Below are 20102 nucleotides of genomic sequence, written 5' to 3'. Positions count from 1 at the left end.
GGAAAACCGGACACGCGAATGTATTGCTGGATTTGAATTAGAACGATAAAGATTATTAACACCAGAATCTTAACTAAATCAAATGCACTTATCACTAAATTCTATTTCCAATGAATAAAACTCAGCTAACAGTTTTGTCAAATAATTGGTGTGTATGTGATCAATGATGAACAATGGTGGAGTTTAGTTAAAGAAGTTTTCTTGCCACTATTGTATCACGAAAAGTGCAGTCACAACACGCCAACTGAAATCACAAACCTATTGAAAAACGTAAAGAGAGATAAGGAAAGAAAACGATACGCAGATATTTGGTAAGGAAGTTCCCCACGTCGTCCTCGCGTGTGGGTACGTCTCCCTCTCAATTTCAACTGAAATTGAGAACTGTAATTATCAATAATGCCGAATTCGTTGATACAAGGTTACAATACACAGACAGAATTCTAAATCCCAAGAACTTCTTCTTGTATAAAACCTCCACTTGATCTGAGCTCGATCAAGAATTTCCTACAAGAAATTGCAAACAATTCACCGGTTCCACGACCTGTTTGCGAAATCACCAGATTTCCAAACCCTACGCTACGGCTGAATCTGTTCTGCAAACGTGACTAACAAACCCGCAAGAACACTCCAGTTCTTGAAGGACAAATCATTTGGTTTTTCCTCGAAACCCCCTTCAACCTTCAACTCAGCTAGATCCTCGATCATTCCACTGAACACCTCAACTAGATCCTTGATCGTACCACTGAACGTTATCTCGTTGATCCTTTAATCCAAAGAACAAGAATGATTATGTGTTGATGTTCTTGAAGAAAAGAGATTGAGAAGATGAAGAAGATGAAGTCTCTTTCAGGTTTCTATCTGCTCCAACAATTGCTGCTACACACTCCTTTGATTTTTGTTCAACTGTTTTTCTCTTCAGAATTCGTACATTTTGCATTGCTGTCACAATACTTCTTATATATGAAGGACAGAAGCTGTTAGTAGACAAAACAGACTTATGCATTGATACAAAAGGTTATGCATCGATGCATACTGTAACTTTGATTATTTTTAGAGAATTAATGTAAGCATGTATCGATGCAAAGCTCGTATGTATCGATACATAGAGCATTTTAACTAGGCATGTATCAATACAAGACTCGTATGGATCGATACATAGAGCATTTTAACTGACCATGTATCGATACAAGACTCGAATGGATCGATACATACTGAAGCAAAAACGTTTTATGATTTATAACAAATTTATGGATCGATGCATATGAACATGTATTGATACATACTGACACAAAATGGTTTTTATGAGTTCTTTTAAGAGATGTATCAATGTGGATCTTTATGTATAGACATGAAACAATAGTATAGGCTAAAAACACAAATGAATCATGTAAAATAATGCACAACCAACAATTAGAAAATGATCACACAATTTGCTATCATTCAAAACTTATTCAAAGTAAAGAATTTGCTCACTTTCTCCAACATCTTGAATTTGTAATGCTCTTTTCGGGCTTTTATGGTATAGTGTGTTGATGTAACGTGGTCAAGCTTGTAATATTCTTGATTGTCAGTAATAGACCTTTCATGACCATCAACTATGACCATAACACCCTCCACTCCCATGTCATTTCCAACAACTACACCCTCCACTCCCATGTCATTTCCAACAACTACACGACCTCCAACAGAAAATCCAGTTACCCTTGTAGTAGGGAAGTAGTTCATAACTTCCACAAGGTATTGAATTGAATGAGGACTTTCCGTCCGCATCTGTTACAACATCACATAGAGCTGCTTCTTGTCGTGGACCATGAGCAGAACCTTGCAAACATTTTATCTCAGATACATCCTTCGAATATTAGAAGATATGGACTCCTAATATTGGGTTTCCCTGTGCAACAACAGACCCGCCGATACTATAGCCAGGGACAAAGGAAATATCATCAATCACCCCATTTCCAAAGCCCAATTCCACCTGCGTGGAACCTTTAACTTCGACCTTGATATCAGGATTTGAAGCTTGTAGCTCATACTTTCCTGGAATTACGTTCGTAAACAAGTAGCTCCCTGATGATGAAGTCAAGACTGATGAAACAAGATCCCCAGAAGGAGACAATAGTTCAACTTCTACATTTGAAGGACCTCCATTTTTAACCGAACAGCTTTCTCCGCCTGCAGCTCCCACAACTCTACCAGATATAGAGAACCCTCTATATTCTTCTTTTCCTGTCCGACCATGATATGTTGTGCAGAACCAAATGTCTTCATCCATTTTGGTAATTTTAACAACTTACAACAAAGTCAGGAGTTAAGTGAATTACGCATGCACACTCCTTGACATGTTTCCCACTTGATCACCATAAGTAGCTAGTGATTTTGCAGACAATAATGCTTCCAAGTGAGATTCTGTTGGGCAACTGTCAGCATGGCTCCCGTGTAAAGTTGGAGCATGAGATACGTTGAGTTTCGGAGTTTTTCGGTGTCGAATCTCACAACCGCCTCGGTGAGGTCAAAGGTGGATTTCGAGCAGAAAGTTCCACTAAACAATAAAGCATTAAAATTCATTCAAAATATCTGTGGCTCTTTTACACTAATTATGACATTGTTGTTTTAATTGAACAACTCAGACATGCATGATCATCCCATGGCATACTTTTGTGTCCAGCTGCGGGCTGTGGCCTCGTACTTGGCCCTGTCCGTCTTGTACATGTGCGCAATTTCAGGCACAAGTGGATCGTCAAGGTTGGGGTTCGTCAACAATGAGCAAATTGACCAAAGGACCTTGGAAATGGTTAGTGCTGGACTCCACTGTTCTTTGAGAATGTCAAGACATATGCTACCGTTGCTGTTGATGTTGTTGCTCATACGACTGCTCATAAAACAATATATCCAGTTCCAGCATACACCGCCCCTGCGAATACAAGTCCCCCAGAGTATGATGCAAACAATACTACAACTTATGTTGGTAATTTGGATCTTAATGTCTCAGAGGAAAAGTTGCAGCCTGCATCAATAAAGCAAGCTCCACTAGTGTTCAGTCTTCAAGGAAGCCTACCAAGAATCCTAAAGCAGCTGCAAGATTTGAGCGGCAAGCAAAAGTGAATTCACCTGTGTTGAGTATGCAATTGATCACTTCATTAGACACCTGGTTTATGAGACACATGATAAAATAAATCGGATCGATGACATTCATTTGGAGTTGTTCCATGCTTGTATTTTATCCTCTTCTAAAGCTGAGCATAATGTTTTACAGCATCATATGCATGGTTTCATGTCCGTCACTTTCGGGTCGAAGGATTTGCAGTGTTCTTTCTTTCAATATACCGTCAGAGAGCTTTTTGCATGTACTATAATACGATCTGTTCCAAATTTAGCCAATGAAGGAACAGATTATGTGGTAATTAATAAGACCAAGACTAACAAAGGGGGTTGATGCAGCTCAAATCAGAGGATCCATAAGCTGCATATGATCATCTCTCCAGGTGTTTAGATCCTTTTGCTACCGGTATTGAGGAAAATGGGCTTTGGATACTGACAGTCTATTGTTCCTTGTCTGGCATTTTCAATAAGTTGCGGACCAGTTTCCAGAAAGGATTCCCCTGATCATCACCTTGCTTAAAATCAAATGCTCCAGGTCCATCAGTTGTTTCAGCAGCAAGTCCGAATCCCATTGCAGCAGGGCATGTCTTAACTTTCTTAGAAGCTCCTGCGATAGAAACATTTACCTCGAGCTTGGAAAAATCTAATTACACATGTCGAAAATCCACCTTTCCTTTAATCTGTTCGGATGCTCCGTTAAACAACTCCGCTACTTTTTTAAACTGTCTCTCCCCTATAATACGTGTACTTTCAAATTCATCGGGGTAACCAGGTCCTTTGCCGTAGCATAGCTCGTTCTTCCCTCCACATGTGCTGTGATTGAAGTCGCAAGGTAGTCCAGTGTCTGTACAAAAGGCTCCAAGCACGTTTGGACTAACATCACCGCAATTGGATTGATAAAATGCAGATACAAATCTAGGTTTGTTGTCCTGCCTAAGAACACCTCTCACACGTCTAGCGACACTTGATGATTTGGTTGCTGGTCTACCAGGAGGAGATTGGAATGAGGCAGCAAGTTCGAGTAACTCATGGTGATTATTATTAAGACTGGGAATTAAGTTTGAAATTCTTCGAGGTAAGCTGTCATCTTCAAATCCAGGGGAATCTTTTCTCACAGAAACTTTTCGCTCAAACCAGTCTTCCATAAATCGTGCAGCAACACCCTTATTATCCCCGCTAACTAATGAGTTTGTACGACTCATTGAAGTCCCATGAGTAGCAAACCAATTGAAACTTCCCACAGGACCCCACTCATCATCAACAAACTTTAAAAGAGACATTTCTTTATCGACATTATATCTATATTTGCTTCTCTCTTCAGCAGGATTGTTGAGATAACCACTAGGACTGCGATTAACACCAACATCTAAAATCTCACCCTTATTGACAAAAATTGATCCTGGGCGGAGATTTTCATGGGCCTGGACAATGCTTTTCTCAATGCCATCGACAAGAACATCAAATGACTAGCGAACGATTCCAAGAGATGTTAGGATATACACAACATACTGGAGATAACCCCCGGGACCAGCATGCATGTGAATTCCACTAATAGCTACATTATTTTTTGTAACCACGAAGTGCACTCCAGCAGCATTATGCATGACAGGAACATAGAAATGTTGAGTCCAAGCAGGATTTTCACCGTTGCTAATGACAAAGGTCCTTCCAGTCACAACATTTGAAACTGAAATTGAAACATAAGGATCACTTGTAATCTTCTTACTCATCGTTCCTTCAATTTTATTGCTCACACTACCAGGTAATCTACCAAACATATCCCCCAATGTGATGCTTGTTCAATACTGAAGGTACAATTACACTTATTGGAATTCACATTATTTTCATCTTTTGTATTTTCTTTTCTTTTTATGCTGCGACTTCATTGTCGGGACAGGCTGTTGCATGCTGCCTGAAAAAAAAACCTCTGAATTGTTACGGTTGGCCAGAATGAATGCTGTAACCAGAATGAAACAAGACCCCGTGCAATGAATTGCTACCACATGAGAGGCATTTGGCATTGGTATTGTTGTTCTGCTCCATCCGAGAAAAAAATCAGCTGGAGGAATGAGAACACTGCATTTACTTCTCTTGACTTCGTAGCCGACCACCGAAGATCCTATGAATAAAACCTTTATCAAAGTGATTTGCTGGTCACTCCAGAAGGTAGGCAACATTGATGCATCGACTCGAATAAGTTTACCATATACTCATGTGCATTCTCTTGCTTACATTTTCGAAAATTGCATGATATGTTTCGCAGGTCTACAACCATGTTTGCGGGTGATGGATCATGAAAACCAGTTGACGTTAAAGAAATGGAAATAGAACCTGTCCTGAAGTGACCAACAAATGAGATTTTCTTGAGGTTGCTTGGTCCAGTGTTAATGACCAACAACTAATTTATTGTATCATTTGTAATGCTTGTCTCTTGTGTAGGAGTTGCCGCATTGTTATTGCAGGAGGATATATTTCCACGTCCACATACTAGATGACCATTAGCTACGTCAACTGCTTCAACAGGGTTAACACCCTTGTTTGGTTCCTTCCCTTCAAAGAAATCCTTCACAAGTTGTTGTTCCTTTGGAATCCTAGTGCTTCCACCAACAAGAACAATCTCATCAATTTGATTCTTTTGTAATCCAGCGTCATCCATTGCCTTCTGTAATCCAGCATCATCCATTGATTCTGAACAAATCATTGTTCAACTCTACAACTCGAGCACGGGTAAATGGCTCAGAGAAATCAACTCCATCAAAAAGTGATTCAATTTCCACACGGATCTGGTGCTGGCTACTAAGAGCTCTCTTGGCACGCTCACTCTCCCTTCTCAGCTTTCCAAGGTTTATTATGAGCGAAGTTGGCAATTTCCTCCTTGTAATTAAAACTTAAGTGCCATTTTTGTAAATCATATATGTTTTGGACAACTATTGATTTGTAATGAATATGGCATTGATATAAATGAAAAATTGGTGTTTCTCGTAGCAAGTAAAAAATCTTTCTTTGTATCTTAGAGACTTCGTGTATTCATGTGGTGATATTTTAAGGTTATGAATTAATTACTTGTCATGAAAATGACGGTTGTGAGTGGATGGATATGATAAAAATGAATGAAGTAATTAAAATATGAATGAGTATGCGTATGAATGAATGGAAGATTTCCAATATGAATGAAAAAATGTGAATGCAAATTTGAATATGACATGTAGAAATATGAGATGGTGAATATGGATGGAATCTCTTTGAATTAAGATCGAAGGGGAAAATGAGGTCCTATGAGAGAGACAAAACATGGATTGAATTTAGACATGAGAATGAAAGTTATGAGATTCCAACTGATTCTATCAAAAGATATCAAACATCTAAAGCCAAATAGAAAGGTAAAAATCTAATAGTTATGGAATGGCAAGTAGTGGCAACGCCTAAACAACCAATGTAGGTGGATAGTCTTACGACCCGATGAAAGGGTCATGAGGAGAAATGCAAATGAATGATTGTTGGAGAAAAATTTTTCAGGGCCAAAATCGGGGTATGACAGTTGCCCCTATTTAAACATCCTCCACCAGAGGAAGCTGAAACAACACTTTTTCATCGGATCGTAGTGGGGGATGGTTAAATACCATGGAGACCCAGATTTTGAACCTGAAAAATGAAAATGCTATGATATGATATGCATGGATGCAGGATTCTTTATTTTTTTTGAATTTATCTGTTAGGGATACAGTGAATCCTTAACAGGAGATGCTACTGGACAGACCAATCTGTGGGGAATAATGATGGTCCATAGGGAGACAGACACAATAGGGCAAAACAAACCGCTGGGGATAACAATCCTGCTGGAGAGTCAGACACACACCGGAGAGTACTCGAAGTGAAATTTGATAAATGACACTTAGAATACAAGATATTTCGCCAGTAAGTTCACACATGAATCACTAAACTTGAACATTTTGAGAAAATTTCCACAACAAGTTCATACATGACTTGACAACATTGGAACAAAAGGTTCAGCAACAGGTTCATACATGACCTGACAACACTGGAATAATCAAAGAAAAAGATTCTTCAAAACAGGTTCAGACGTGACCTGGTAATACTGGAATAAAGGCTCAACAGCAACGGGTTCATACATGACCTGACAATGCTGGGGAATACCCAGAACGGTTCTGACAGCAAGTTCAAACATGACTTGACAACAAATAGAAAAATCAAAGAGAGTGTATCAACAAGTTCATACATGACCTGATAACACTGAAATAATCATAGAGAAAGATTCTTCAAAACAGGTTCAGACATGACCTGGTAATACTGGAATAAAGGCTCAACAGCAACGGGTTCATACATGACTTGACAATGCTGGGGAATACCAAGAACGGTTCTGACAGCAAGTTCAAACATGACTTGACAACAAATAGAAAAATCAAAGAGAGTGTATCAACAAGTTCATACATGACCTGACAACACTGAAATAATCATAGAGAAAGATTCTTCAAAATAGGTTTAGACATGACCTGGTAATACTTGGAATAAAAGCTCAACAGCAGGTTCATACATGACCTGACAAAACAGGAACATTCAGAGAATTTTCAACAACAGGTTCATACATGACCTGACAACACTTGACTATTCAAAGAATGCTCAATTAACAGGTTCATACATGACCTGACATTACTTGGGAAAAATCAAAGGGAGTTTTATCAATAGGTTCATACATGACCTGAGAATATTGGAAAACATACAAAGCAAGTTTCATCAATAGGTTCATACATGACCTGACACTTTAGAATACATCTGATAGTTCTGGTTATTTCTCACACGAAATTCATCCAATCACAGATTTTTGGAGATTCCTAACAGGGAATTTATGCAAAACAAAGATAAACGAGAGTCTTCTTATAAGTAGATCATCCACGCAAAAAGCTACGATGATTCTTTACATAGAAATCAAACAAAACCAACATCATTGGAGTTTTCTAACACGAAAAACCTCCAAGCTTCTGGGAACTCCTCAAGATGATGAGTCATACATGACTTTCACGGAACCATCAGGAAAGATAGGGTATTCAAACTCTCTGTACGTGCCAACAACAATTGGACTTTGACCGTAAGCAATGGATTACAACCAGATTCTAACGGATAGATGCTAACAACAACTGGACTTTACAAAAGTCATTAGTAAACAATTACCGGCTACAATGGAGTTTGCCAGCAACAACTGGACTTGAAATGATGTTGGCGACAACCAAACTTCAGATATCAGTTACAAATGTATTCACAAATAGACTGATAGTGATGCCAACGACAATTGGGTTTAAAATGAGTTCTAGTAACAACTGAGCTTGGAATAATGCTAGTGACAGCTGAATTTTATGAGACACCAATGAGCCTTAAAATAGTGCTAGGGAATGGCATAAGGGTTCTAGAAGTGAGTCAGAACAAAAATGACATGTTCGGGAATTTATCGGAGAGTAAAAGAAACGGATTCTGGAAATGCATCAGAATTACAAGTGATATTCTGGAGATACAACAAAATACAGACATATCCGATAATACGCCGAGGAAATTCTGGAAATACATCAGAATACAAGCCAAACATATTTAAGCACACATCAGATAGGTGAGGAAACATCTGGAAACACATCAGACAAGTTATGGAAATACATCAATAAACCAAGGAGTAATCTGGAAATTTATCAGATAATCCAAAAAGGAAATGAACCTCATAGACAAAATTGCCAACTGAGTTAGACTTGAAAATGACTGCGAAAACCGGATGATGGTTTAAGGGCACCAAAGACAAACTGGAATTAGAGGTCAAAGGATATAGGATCAACAACAAGACCTGAGTTAATGCAAAATGAGCACAAAGTACATTTCGGCTATGCATGGTTTGAATTTTCTTTTATGCATGATATATGAATGATCATGATATGAAAATGATAACACTTGAGTGGACTAGGAGTTTGTAAAGACTTTTTATGGAGATCATGATTCCTCAACACTGAGAACTCAACCAAATATTTTGTGATATATGTTGTCAAAGGAGAATTCCATCAAGCTTGACATCCACAACTTAGCCAAATGGATCCTTTCGGAGGATTAATGAATCGTGTTAACATAATTTTCAGGCACTCATCTTAAACTCAATAGTTGTTGACATATGGCAGAATTTGTTTGAGCAATTTGAAAGCATGAAGAAAGAGATTCTTCCCCTCTGTGACTCATCTTGCCCCAGTCTGTTGGGTCTTTGAAGATGTTCACCTTGAAAGTAAGTTTGGAACAACTTTCCATGAGACGATATCAAGATGGCTTGCCCTAATGTTTGAATACCGCAGTGATCTGACCCAGATTAACCAAATGTTGGAATGGTAGACTCCTGATTGACTGTCCTTGGATAGTTGGACTTAATGAGCTTCTGAGGTGGCTTGCCCCGGTCTAAGTCTTGAAGCAAATTACTCTTGGCTAACTGAATCTCGGGGTGATTGGCTCGGATTGACTAATACTCAAAGTGATTTCCCCTGACTGGACTTCTTTCACTTTATCAAGTTCCTCAACTGTATATTGTTGGAATTTCTTTGATGCTAAGTGTTGACTCGCAAATAAGATTGTTCATTCCAAAATGGTAATTTTAATGCAGTGTTTATGCAAAAATTTGAAATTAAAATTTATTGATATAAACAGGTGAAATATAGTGAAGGATCCTTGATAAGAACACAATGGTGATCTAGTCATTCACAGTATGCAAGTCTGTGCCATCAAATGGTTAACAAAAATCATTTGGAGTCAGGTTAACACAACCTTGTTGTTGTATGCTTTCAGAATAAACTCGGCCTCAATTAGGTCTTTTAAGGATTGTAACGTGGTCTGGTTCACGGTTTTTTGAAACAAAAGGATATAAGGCTCAAAATTTATTTCTACCCACCCCTTCTTCTTAATGATCTCCAGTTCCTATGTTCAGTTAATTCAGTACACGCATTCGACTTTGAAGGTGCGAAAGTGAAAATGAGGATTCAAGGTGAAATTTTCTTGAAATGGCAATCACCTTATTTTATTTTTGTTGAGGATTTAATGACCTCTTTTGATTGATTTTCTTTATCCCTGATTTTTGCCTAAGTCATTTTGTGGTGTTTGACTTAGCGGAGTTTTTTTTGTTTTTTTTTTACGTCTTGACTGCACGGTTATTGGTGGATGAGGATCAACCAACACTAATTTTAGCTTTTCTCAACTTCTTCGACACCTCAACATGTGCGCGAAGGATAACATGTGGTTGAACCTAATTGGAGGGCGTACATATGGACGATTTTTTTTTGAAAGATCGAATGCACGGTCAAACTATCTGAACACAACTACCCTGCCCCAGGTTACGATTAAGGGTTTTAGATCCGAAATAAACACCAACTTCTAGGCTCAAAGTGGTTGTCTAGGGATTAACTCCTTATCACTCCAGTGTTTAGAGATTTGAAACAATGCCTTACATCATCAACAAGGTTTTACTCAAAAGCATACCACAACAATTTCAGGTGTTTCGTTTTCATCATCCTCCTTCCAATCTTTGTTAACACAACGGTTTGATAAACAAAAGTGAATGGCGAGGAGTATTTTTGTTTTTAACATGAATGAAAAACGAGTGAATACGAATGGATCAATTCAAAAGATGCATAAACATTTCATTAATCTTGCCAATTCAAAGAAAACAACAATGCTTAAAAGCAATTAACAATCACCGTGCGAGGAAACTACAAAAGAAATGCTGAAACAACAAATGATTGCCAGCTTTAGGGAATGACTTCTTCAAACTTGATCCATTAACCTATGGGGACACCCCTTGAGACCTTCGCACTTATCCGGCCGATGGGTTAACGTTTACCACCAAGCTTCCTTCTTGAAAGGCTATGTACCTGTTGTCAATCAACTATTGTACTTTGGCTTTGAAAGCGTTGCAGTCTTCAGTTGAGTGCCCTTCTAATCCGACATGATATTCACATTTCACATTTGGGTCATACCCGGGTGGGTAAGGTTGTGGAACCGGCTTAAGAGACTTGGGAACCACCAACGAGTTTTGAATAAGAGGTTGTAGGAGTTGGCTATATGTCATGAGGATTGGATGACGAGGATCGTCTCTTCTTTCCAAGTTATTTTGAGGCCTATGCTGATTTTGATATCTCGGGCCTTAGGCTTGTTGATTTAGATGAGGAGCAAACCAGGATTGTTTGTAATGAAGACCAAAAGGTAGCGTTTGCTGGTACGACACTTCGGGCATTGCTAACTGCTCATTTTCAGCCACTTGAAGGTTGGGATCAACAAACTTTTTGATATTGGCACGATGATCTTCAAATTCTTTTCCTTCAATCTGATCGTTGGTTGCAACCCTCTTGGATCCACTACTCACTTCTCCTTTGCTTCCGTTGCCATGGGTCGTGACATTAGAAATCCAAGGTGATATCTCAATTCTCTTATCGGGAAACGATGATACCTCATTAGCCACCTCCTTGATTTCTTCCTTGTGGTACAAAACCTTGAGGGGTTTCTGAGGTACTTTGCCTTTCTCGCTACTTGGCCCAGAAATCAAGATGTATGTATATGAGCTTTCCTCCTTGAGTGTTGGTGACCTAATGTCAATCAATCTTTGCAGCTTGAACTTAAAACTCTTGCATTCCTCGATGGAGTTCCCCATTGTTCCAGTATGGTATTCGCACTTGACCTTCGGGTGATCTTCTTCAAAGACTAAGCTTTTTTTGTTAATCAGCTCTCGTACCAAGGCTTTCAACGCTAAGCAAGAATCTAGGTCATATCCCACTGCCCCTTTATGGAACTCACATGTTGCATTTGGATGGTAGCATGGCAGGTATGGTGATGCATGTGTGAGAGCTCGAGGGATCCCCAAAGCATTCTGGATCAGTTGCAGGTAGAGCTTGTTATATGGCACCGGAATCGGGTCGTTGTGATTTTTGTTCCCCTTGTTCTGATTCTGATTTTTTCTTTGAACATGACTTCAGTGATTTTGAGGGGGAATAGTCAGAGGATGTTGATGATGACATCCTAAGGGAGGTCCATATGCTAGTAGGTGAGGAGTTGCCATATAGAATTTCCCTTGACTTGGGGTAACATTAGATGGATGTGGAGTAGTAGCTCCCTCTGTTGTAGCAATGGGTATGGGATGGCCCTCTTTCCTCAATAAGGCTTGCAGGGTTTCCACGACCCATCCCACTTGGCTCTTCAAAAGATTGAGTTCCTCCTTCAATTCTTCTTGACCTTTCCTTAGCTCGTCCATCATCTCTTGAGACATGGTTCCTTGTCCTAAACGCGTGTCAGGAATCATTTTGCTGAATCATGGACAAATGATGGATGAGTTTTTTTTCCGTATTTTGTCTGGAAACTGACATGCATTATGATGAGATGCAGATGTAATGGAATGTGAATGAATGTAATGCAAGCCATGCATATTTGTTTTTTTTAAATACACGGGTTCAAAAGTCTGAGGTACTGATGAATCTGATTGCTTTCCAAGAATAGGTTCTCACCGGGTATGATCTAGGGCTTTGTTACAAAGGATCCCTAGAGTCATTGATTCACAAGAATGTTTGACGCTTACGGAAAATACTTTCTGGTCGTCAACTCCATCAAGGGAATCTATTATGGGTGAGGTTCTCGTACCGACTCTTACGAAGTATCCACATCGAGAGTCCATACTATGCAACCATCGACTTGGTTCTAGACAGGGTACTCAGAGTCATGGATTCAAAAGAATGTTTGACGCTTACGGAAAATACTTTCCGATCGTCAACTCCATCTAGAGAATTTATTCTGAGCGATGTTCTCGTATCGATTCTTACGAAGTATTCACTTCGTGAATCCATACTACGCAACCATCATTTCTAGTTGGCCAAATGTTCAATGTTCTAAAAGGTTCTTAGAGTCATGGACCCCTTTGAAACATTGAAGCTTACGAGGCATCCACCTCGGGCGACAATATTCACAAAAGGATCTACTCTAAGTGAGGTTCTCGTACCGACTCTTACAAAGTATTCACCTCGGGAGTCTGTACTACTCAACCATCATCCTATCTTATGTTTTTTTACTCTAGACTCTGGTATATAGTCTTTCCCACATGGTTTGCAATCAAATACCCAAGTACCCAACACAGTGGAACCAATATACAACAAATATACCAATATAACGATAAAGATAATAAAAGCAATAAATAAGGAAAAGCCATACAATTTAAACAAACAAAGGCACAAAAACGTCCTAACTAGGCTTAACTCACTTAGGGATCGCTTAGGTCCCCAGCAAAGTCGCCATCTGTCGTACCTCGGAAAAATGGGAATACAACCTAGCGACGCGCAATCGCACGCTCGCAATGATGGACTGAACAGATTCGCCACCGAACTTTATTTATTCCTAAAAAGGAAAGGGGAAATATCGATAAAACCCAAGATAAAATGACAATGATTATGGTCGTCGCAACCAAATCAGGGTTCGGGTGTCGATTACGCAAGGGGAAGGTATTAGCACCCCTCACGTCCGTTGTACTCAACGGGAACCATTAGGTTAGTTGTGTGCGTTAATGTTAGTTTGAAATGTTAGGTTTTTCAAGTTATTAGGTGGGAAAGAAAGAATAGAAGAAAGGAGAATATTTTTGGATTTTCGACGAAGGACTAAACCTAAGTTTTTTATTAGTGGGCCTGACAAGATTTACAAATCCTGCTCCTATGTATCTCAACAGAGAAATCAAGGCTTACGTAGTTTTGGGTAGAAAAATCTTTGTTTGTTGGTCGATTTTAGCGAAAGCTACTTTGTGTCAAATCGATGAAAACATTGTTGGACTACCCAAAATAGGTGGAAAAACATTGCCTTGTATTGTTTTGAAACAAAACACCTTTTCGTTTGAGAAAAGGTTTAAGAGGGTCAATCGCATGGCGGCGAGAAAAGAAATTGATTGGTTTGATGTGTTTTGAATAATGGCGAGAACTTGGATGAGCGAGACATCTATCTCGAATCCTAGTCTCAGGAGTGCGTGGTATCCACCACGTTCCATTTCCATCTTATTTGTAAAAAGTGTTTAATAAGGATTAAGTGTTTTGAATTTGATTGAGAAAGGGTTTGAAGAAACCGCATTGACAATTTTAAATGATGGTGAGAGCTAAGATAGGCGAGGCATCCACCTCGAATCTTAATCTCAGGAGTGCATGGTATCCACCACGTTCCATTTCCATCTTTATTGAAAAGTGTTTAGATAGGAATTAAGTATTTTGAGTTTTGTTGTGAAAATGGCTCGATGTTGGATCAAGCATTTGATGAGTGATTGAGAAAACATTTGAATGAGTGTTTTGAGAGAAACTGAATAAATAAATTTGGATGATGGCGAGAGCTAGGATAGGCGAGACATCCATCTCGAACCCTAGTCTCAGGAGTGCGTGGTATCCACCACGTTCCATTTCCATCTTTATTGAAAAGGTCTTGAATATGAATTAATATTTTTGAGTTTTTATTATGAAAAATGGCTTGACGTTGAATCAAGCATTTGATGACGATTTGAAAGAAATGGAATAGAATGGGAGGAAGAAATGGATTGATTTGTTTATTGAGAAAATACTCGACATTGGATCGAGTCTTATTTTTGATCTTTTGGAAATGGTTGATTTTATTCTTATGTTAGTAGCTAACTAAACAGTCAAACAAATAAAGAAATGAAAAGCAGTAAAATTATTACACATCGGGGGAGTGAGTTATATTTTGTCAAATGGGGATTCAAAGTACTGGAATAATTAAATCGGGCCCAAACAACTAATAATGCAATGTAGGAGTGTAAGTGCAAGAGAACTATCTCATTGTAAGAAGGCCCAAGAGTAAGCCATGTGAAGAAAATAAATAACATAACAAGTTATATTTACAAAACACTCAAAAATTAAATTGAAAGAAACAACATCGGGACGTGCACGGATAAAAATCAGGATGCGAGGATGCGAATCAAAGTCGCATAACGCAACGACGTGCAAGGCAGATGGAAATTGAAAAAGCAAACAAGAAATTTAGATAACGTGCTCAAAGCCGATTTGCACATATTAACAACAATCGAAATGCCATATGTGATTAATCAAAACGCGGCGAAATACCATCAATGTATCGATAAAAATAATCATGGATAAACAACATGGGAATTGTTGAATCCATAAATTAAAATCGATTTTAACAATTAAAATAAAATAAAAGGGGTAAACAGTATGAGAGGATTAAAACAAAATGTGAAATAGAAATTAAAGTGTTGCAAAAATAAAATATGGCACACATGGGAATTGAACCTAGGACTAGGAGCTTGCCAAAGCATCCTTTTTACCAACTCCACCGGATAAGCATCCTTGTCATATGGTCTTAAGTGCTAATACATAACATAGAAAAAACGCACCAAGCCTTTTAAACAAAACACAAAGTTGAAAACAATAGCGGAACTTAAACAGATTCATCTTAACGCACAGATATCCTTTTTCTTTTCATTTGAACATCAAGATTTTACCGCAAGATAACCGAACAAATGGAAGCTTAAGAAATTAAAATGGAGAAATGGAAATAGAAACTCGAAAAGGAAACTAACCGATTACGGCGAGATTGACCGATGGATGTAGGTAAGGTTTCGTCTGAACTGGTCTTTGATCTTCTTGTGCGTTCTTCACCATCAAGAAAAACTATGGTTTTCTTTTCTCCTTGCCATCGACCTCTTTTTTTGTTGGTGAACAGTAGCGGCTCCTCTAAAGAATTAGGGTTCTATATGAATAGTAATTTCCCTTTTATATGCTACTCATCTCTTTCCTCTGCTATGTTTTCTATTGTGTAGTGGAGCCTCTTCGTACGGAGGTTGGGAAGTTTTGTCCTCATCCCCAGTTGGTGGTCCCTCCCTCAATTATCTTCATTTCCAAAACTGCACTGTGGGTAAGAAAAAACTTCACCACTGCAACTCATTTAATTGAAAAATTTGTTTTGGAATTAACTGATTTTGGGTGTTTGTGTTGTTTGGATCGTGGATTAAAAATGGTGGTGAAGGTACGGCGATTCAGAGGAACTGTGTTTCACAACACCAATTATCTTCCTTGGTCACTGATTCAGAGGAACTATGTTTCAGCTCAAGTCTGCCTCACAATAGTCACAGATACAGATGGATCGCATTCTTCCTTGCAGACCACAACACCGCGGACATTGACCAGAGCCAGGAATAACCTTAAAGCAGAAATTTCCATTTCCATCAGTTTGTTTCTTTTACGGCTTCACATTATCAGGTCCATGAGTCAAGGCCACCTTTGCTTTCTGACTGCTACTAACCATCCTAACCAAACCATAAATATCATATGAAACAACAACAATGTCTTCTATTGAAGCCATATTTGGCAATACCATATACTTCTCCAACTTCTTGAATTTGTAATGCTCTTTTCGGACTTTTATGGTATAGTGTGTTGATGTAACCTGGTCAAGCTTGTAATATCCTTGATTGTTAGTAATAGACCTTTCATGACCATCAACTATGACCATAACACCCTCCACTCCCATGTCATTTCCAACAACTACACGGCCTCCAACAGAAAATCCATTTACCCTTGTAGTAGGGAACTAGTTCATAACTTCCACAAGGTATTAAATTGAATGAGAACTTTCCGTTCGCATCTGTTACAACATGACATAGAGCTGCTTCTTGTCGTGGACCATGAGCAGAACCTTGCAAACATTTTATCTCAGATACATCCTTCGAATATAAGAAGATATGGACTCCTAATATTAGGTTTCCCTGTGAAACAACATACCCGCTGATACTATAGCCAGGGACAAAGGAAATATCATCAATCACGCCATTTCCAAAGCCCAATTCCACCTGCGTGGAACCTTTAACTTCGACCTTGATATCAGGATTTGAAGCTTGTAGCTCATACTTTCCTGGAATTACGTTCGTAAACAAGTAGCTCCCTGATGATGAAGTCAAGACTGATGAAACAAGATCCCCAGAAGGAGACAATAGTTCAACTTCTACATTTGAAGGACCTCCATTTTTAACCGAACAGCTTTCTCCGCCTGCAGCTCCCACAACTCTACCAGATATAGAGAACCCTCTATATTCTTCTTTTCCTGTCCGACCATGATATGTTGTGCAGAACCAAATGTCTTCATCCATTTTTGGTAATTTTAACAACTTACAACAAAGTCAGGAGTTAAGTGAATTACGCATGCACACTCCTTGACATGTTTCCCACTTGATCACCATAAGTAGCTAGTGATTTTGCAGACAATAATGCTTCCAAGTGAGATTCTGTTGGGCAACTGTCAGCATGGCTCCCGTGTAAAGTTGGAGCATGAGATACGTTGAGTTTCGGAGTTTTTCGGTGTCGAATCTCACAACCGCCTCGGTGAGGTCAAAGGTGGATTTCGAGCAGAAAGTTCCACTAAACAATAAAGCATTAAAATTCATTCAAAATATCTGTGGCTCTTTTACACTAATTATGACATTGTTGTTTTAATTGAACAACTCAGACATGCATGATCATCCCATGGCATACTTTTGTGTCCAGCTGCGGGCTGTGGCCTCGTACTTGGCCCTGTCCGTCTTGTACATGTGCGCAATTTCAGGCACAAGTGGATCGTCAAGGTTGGGGTTCGTCAACAATGAGCAAATTGACCAAAGGACCTTGGAAATGGTTAGTGCTGGACTCCACTGTTCTTTGAGAATGTCAAGACATATGCTACCGTTGCTGTTGATGTTGTTGCTCATACGACTGCTCATAAAACAATATATCCAGTTCCAGCATACACCGCCCCTGCGAATACAAGTCCCCCAGAGTATGATGCAAACAATACTACAACTTATGTTGGTAATTTGGATCTTAATGTCTCAGAGGAAAAGTTGCAGCCTGCATCAATAAAGCAAGCTCCACTAGTGTTCAGTCTTCAAGGAAGCCTACCAAGAATCCTAAAGCAGCTGCAAGATTTGAGCGGCAAGCAAAAGTGAATTCACCTGTGTTGAGTATGCAATTGATCACTTCATTAGACACCTGGTTTATGAGACACATGATAAAATAAATCGGATCGATGACATTCATTTGGAGTTGTTCCATGCTTGTATTTTATCCTCTTCTAAAGCTGAGCATAATGTTTTACAGCATCATATGCATGGTTTCATGTCCGTCACTTTCGGGTCGAAGGATTTGCAGTGTTCTTTCTTTCAATATACCGTCAGAGAGCTTTTTGCATGTACTATAATACGATCTGTTCCAAATTTAGCCAATGAAGGAACAGATTATGTGGTAATTAATAAGACCAAGACTAACAAAGGGGGTTGATGCAGCTCAAATCAGAGGATCCATAAGCTGCATATGATCATCTCTCCAGGTGTTTAGATCCTTTTGCTACCGGTATTGAGGAAAATGGGCTTTGGATACTGACAGTCTATTGTTCCTTGTCTGGCATTTTCAATAAGTTGCGGACCAGTTTTTAGAAAGGATTCCCCTGATCATCACCTTGCTTAAAATCAAATGCTCCAGGTCCATCAGTTGTTCCAACAGCAAGTCCGAATCCCATTGCAGCAGGGCATGTCTTAACTTTCTTAGAAGCTCCTGCGATAGAAACATTTACCTCGAGCTTGGAAAAATCTAATTACACATGTCGAAAATCCACCTTTCCTTTAATCTGTTCGGATGCTCCGTTAAACAACTCCGCTACTTTTTTAAACTGTCTCTCCCCTATAATACGTGTACTTTCAAATTCATCGGGGTAACCAGGTCCTTTGCCGTAGCATAGCTCGTTCTTCCCTCCACATGTGCTGTGATTGAAGTCGCAAGGTAGTCCAGTGTCTGTACAAAAGGCTCCAAGCACGTTTGGACTAACATCACCGCAATTGGATTGATAAAATGCAGATACAAATCTAGGTTTGTTGTCCTGCCTAAGAACACCTCTCACACGTCTAGCGACACTTGATGATTTGGTTGCTGGTCTACCAGGAGGAGATTGGAATGAGGCAGCAAGTTCGAGTAACTCATGGTGATTATTATTAAGACTGGGAATTAAGTTTGAAATTCTTCGAGGTAAGTTGTCATCTTCAAATCCAGGGGAATCTTTTCTCACAGAAACTTTTCGCTCAAACCAGTCTTCCATAAATCGTGCAGCAACACCCTTATTATCCCCGCTAACTAATGAGCTTGTACGACTCATTGAAGTCCCATGAGTAGCAAACCAATTGAAACTTCCCACAGGACCCCACTCATCATCAACAAACTTTAAAAGAGACATTTCTTTATCGACATTATATCTATATTTGCTTCTCTCTTCAGCAGGATTGTTGAGATAACCACTAGGACTGAGATTAACACCAACATCTAAAATCTCACCCTTATTGACAAAAATTGATCCTGGGCGGAGATTTTCATGGGCCTGGACAATGCTTTTCTCAATGCCATTGACAAGAACATCAAATGACTGGCGAACGAATCCAAGAGATGTTACGATATACACAACATACTGGAGATAACCCCCGGGACCAGCATGCGTGTGAATTCCACTAATAGCTACATTATTTTCTATAACCACGAAGTGCACTTCAGCAGCATTATGCATGACAGGAACATAGAAATGTTGAGTCCAAGCAGGATTTTCACTGTTGCTAATGACAAAGGTCGTTCCAGTCACAACATTTGAAACTGAAATTGAAACATAAGGATCACTTGTAATCTTCTTACTCATCGTTCCTTCAATTTTATTGCTCACACTACCAGGTAATCTACCAAACATATCCCCCAATGTGATGCTTGTTCAATACTGAAGGTACAATTACACTTATTGGAATGCACATTATTTTCATCTTTTGTATTTTCTTTTCTTTTTATGCTGCGACTTCATTGTCGGGACAGGCTGTTGCATGCTGCCTGAAAAAAAAAACTCTGAATTGTTACGGTTGGCCAGAATGAATGTTATAACCAGAATGAAACAAGACCCCGTGCAATGAATTGCTAGCACATGAGAGGCATTTG

At 39.1% G+C, this 20102-nt stretch overlaps 1 protein-coding gene and 1 pseudogene across 1 annotated transcript; both read right to left on the bottom strand.

The window, feature by feature from the left end:
• Positions 1 to 3282: 3282 nt before the first annotated feature.
• Positions 3283 to 4877, bottom strand: LOC127094186 (neutral ceramidase 1-like; annotated as a pseudogene).
• A 13816-nt stretch (positions 4878 to 18693) lies between these two features.
• On the bottom strand, positions 18694 to 19863 carry LOC127094178 (neutral ceramidase 1). Its single transcript, XM_051033041.1, has one exon. It carries the CDS (start codon positions 19861 to 19863, stop codon positions 18733 to 18735), a length of 1131 nt encoding a protein of 376 aa, XP_050888998.1. The 3' UTR covers positions 18694 to 18732.
• Between the last annotated feature and the right edge of the window lie 239 nt (positions 19864 to 20102).

The sequence above is a fragment of the Lathyrus oleraceus genome, chromosome 1 (genome assembly GCF_024323335.1).
Source record: "Lathyrus oleraceus cultivar Zhongwan6 chromosome 1, CAAS_Psat_ZW6_1.0, whole genome shotgun sequence".
Lineage (NCBI taxonomy): Eukaryota > Viridiplantae > Streptophyta > Magnoliopsida > Fabales > Fabaceae > Lathyrus > Lathyrus oleraceus.
This window is presented reverse-complemented; position numbering and strand designations above follow the sequence as displayed.

Bases quoted from the DNA above. Each gene is read 5' to 3' on its own strand.
- LOC127094178 (XM_051033041.1), bottom strand. From the start codon at position 19,863: ATGTTTGGTAGATTACCTGGTAGTGTGAGCAATAAAATTGAAGGAACG.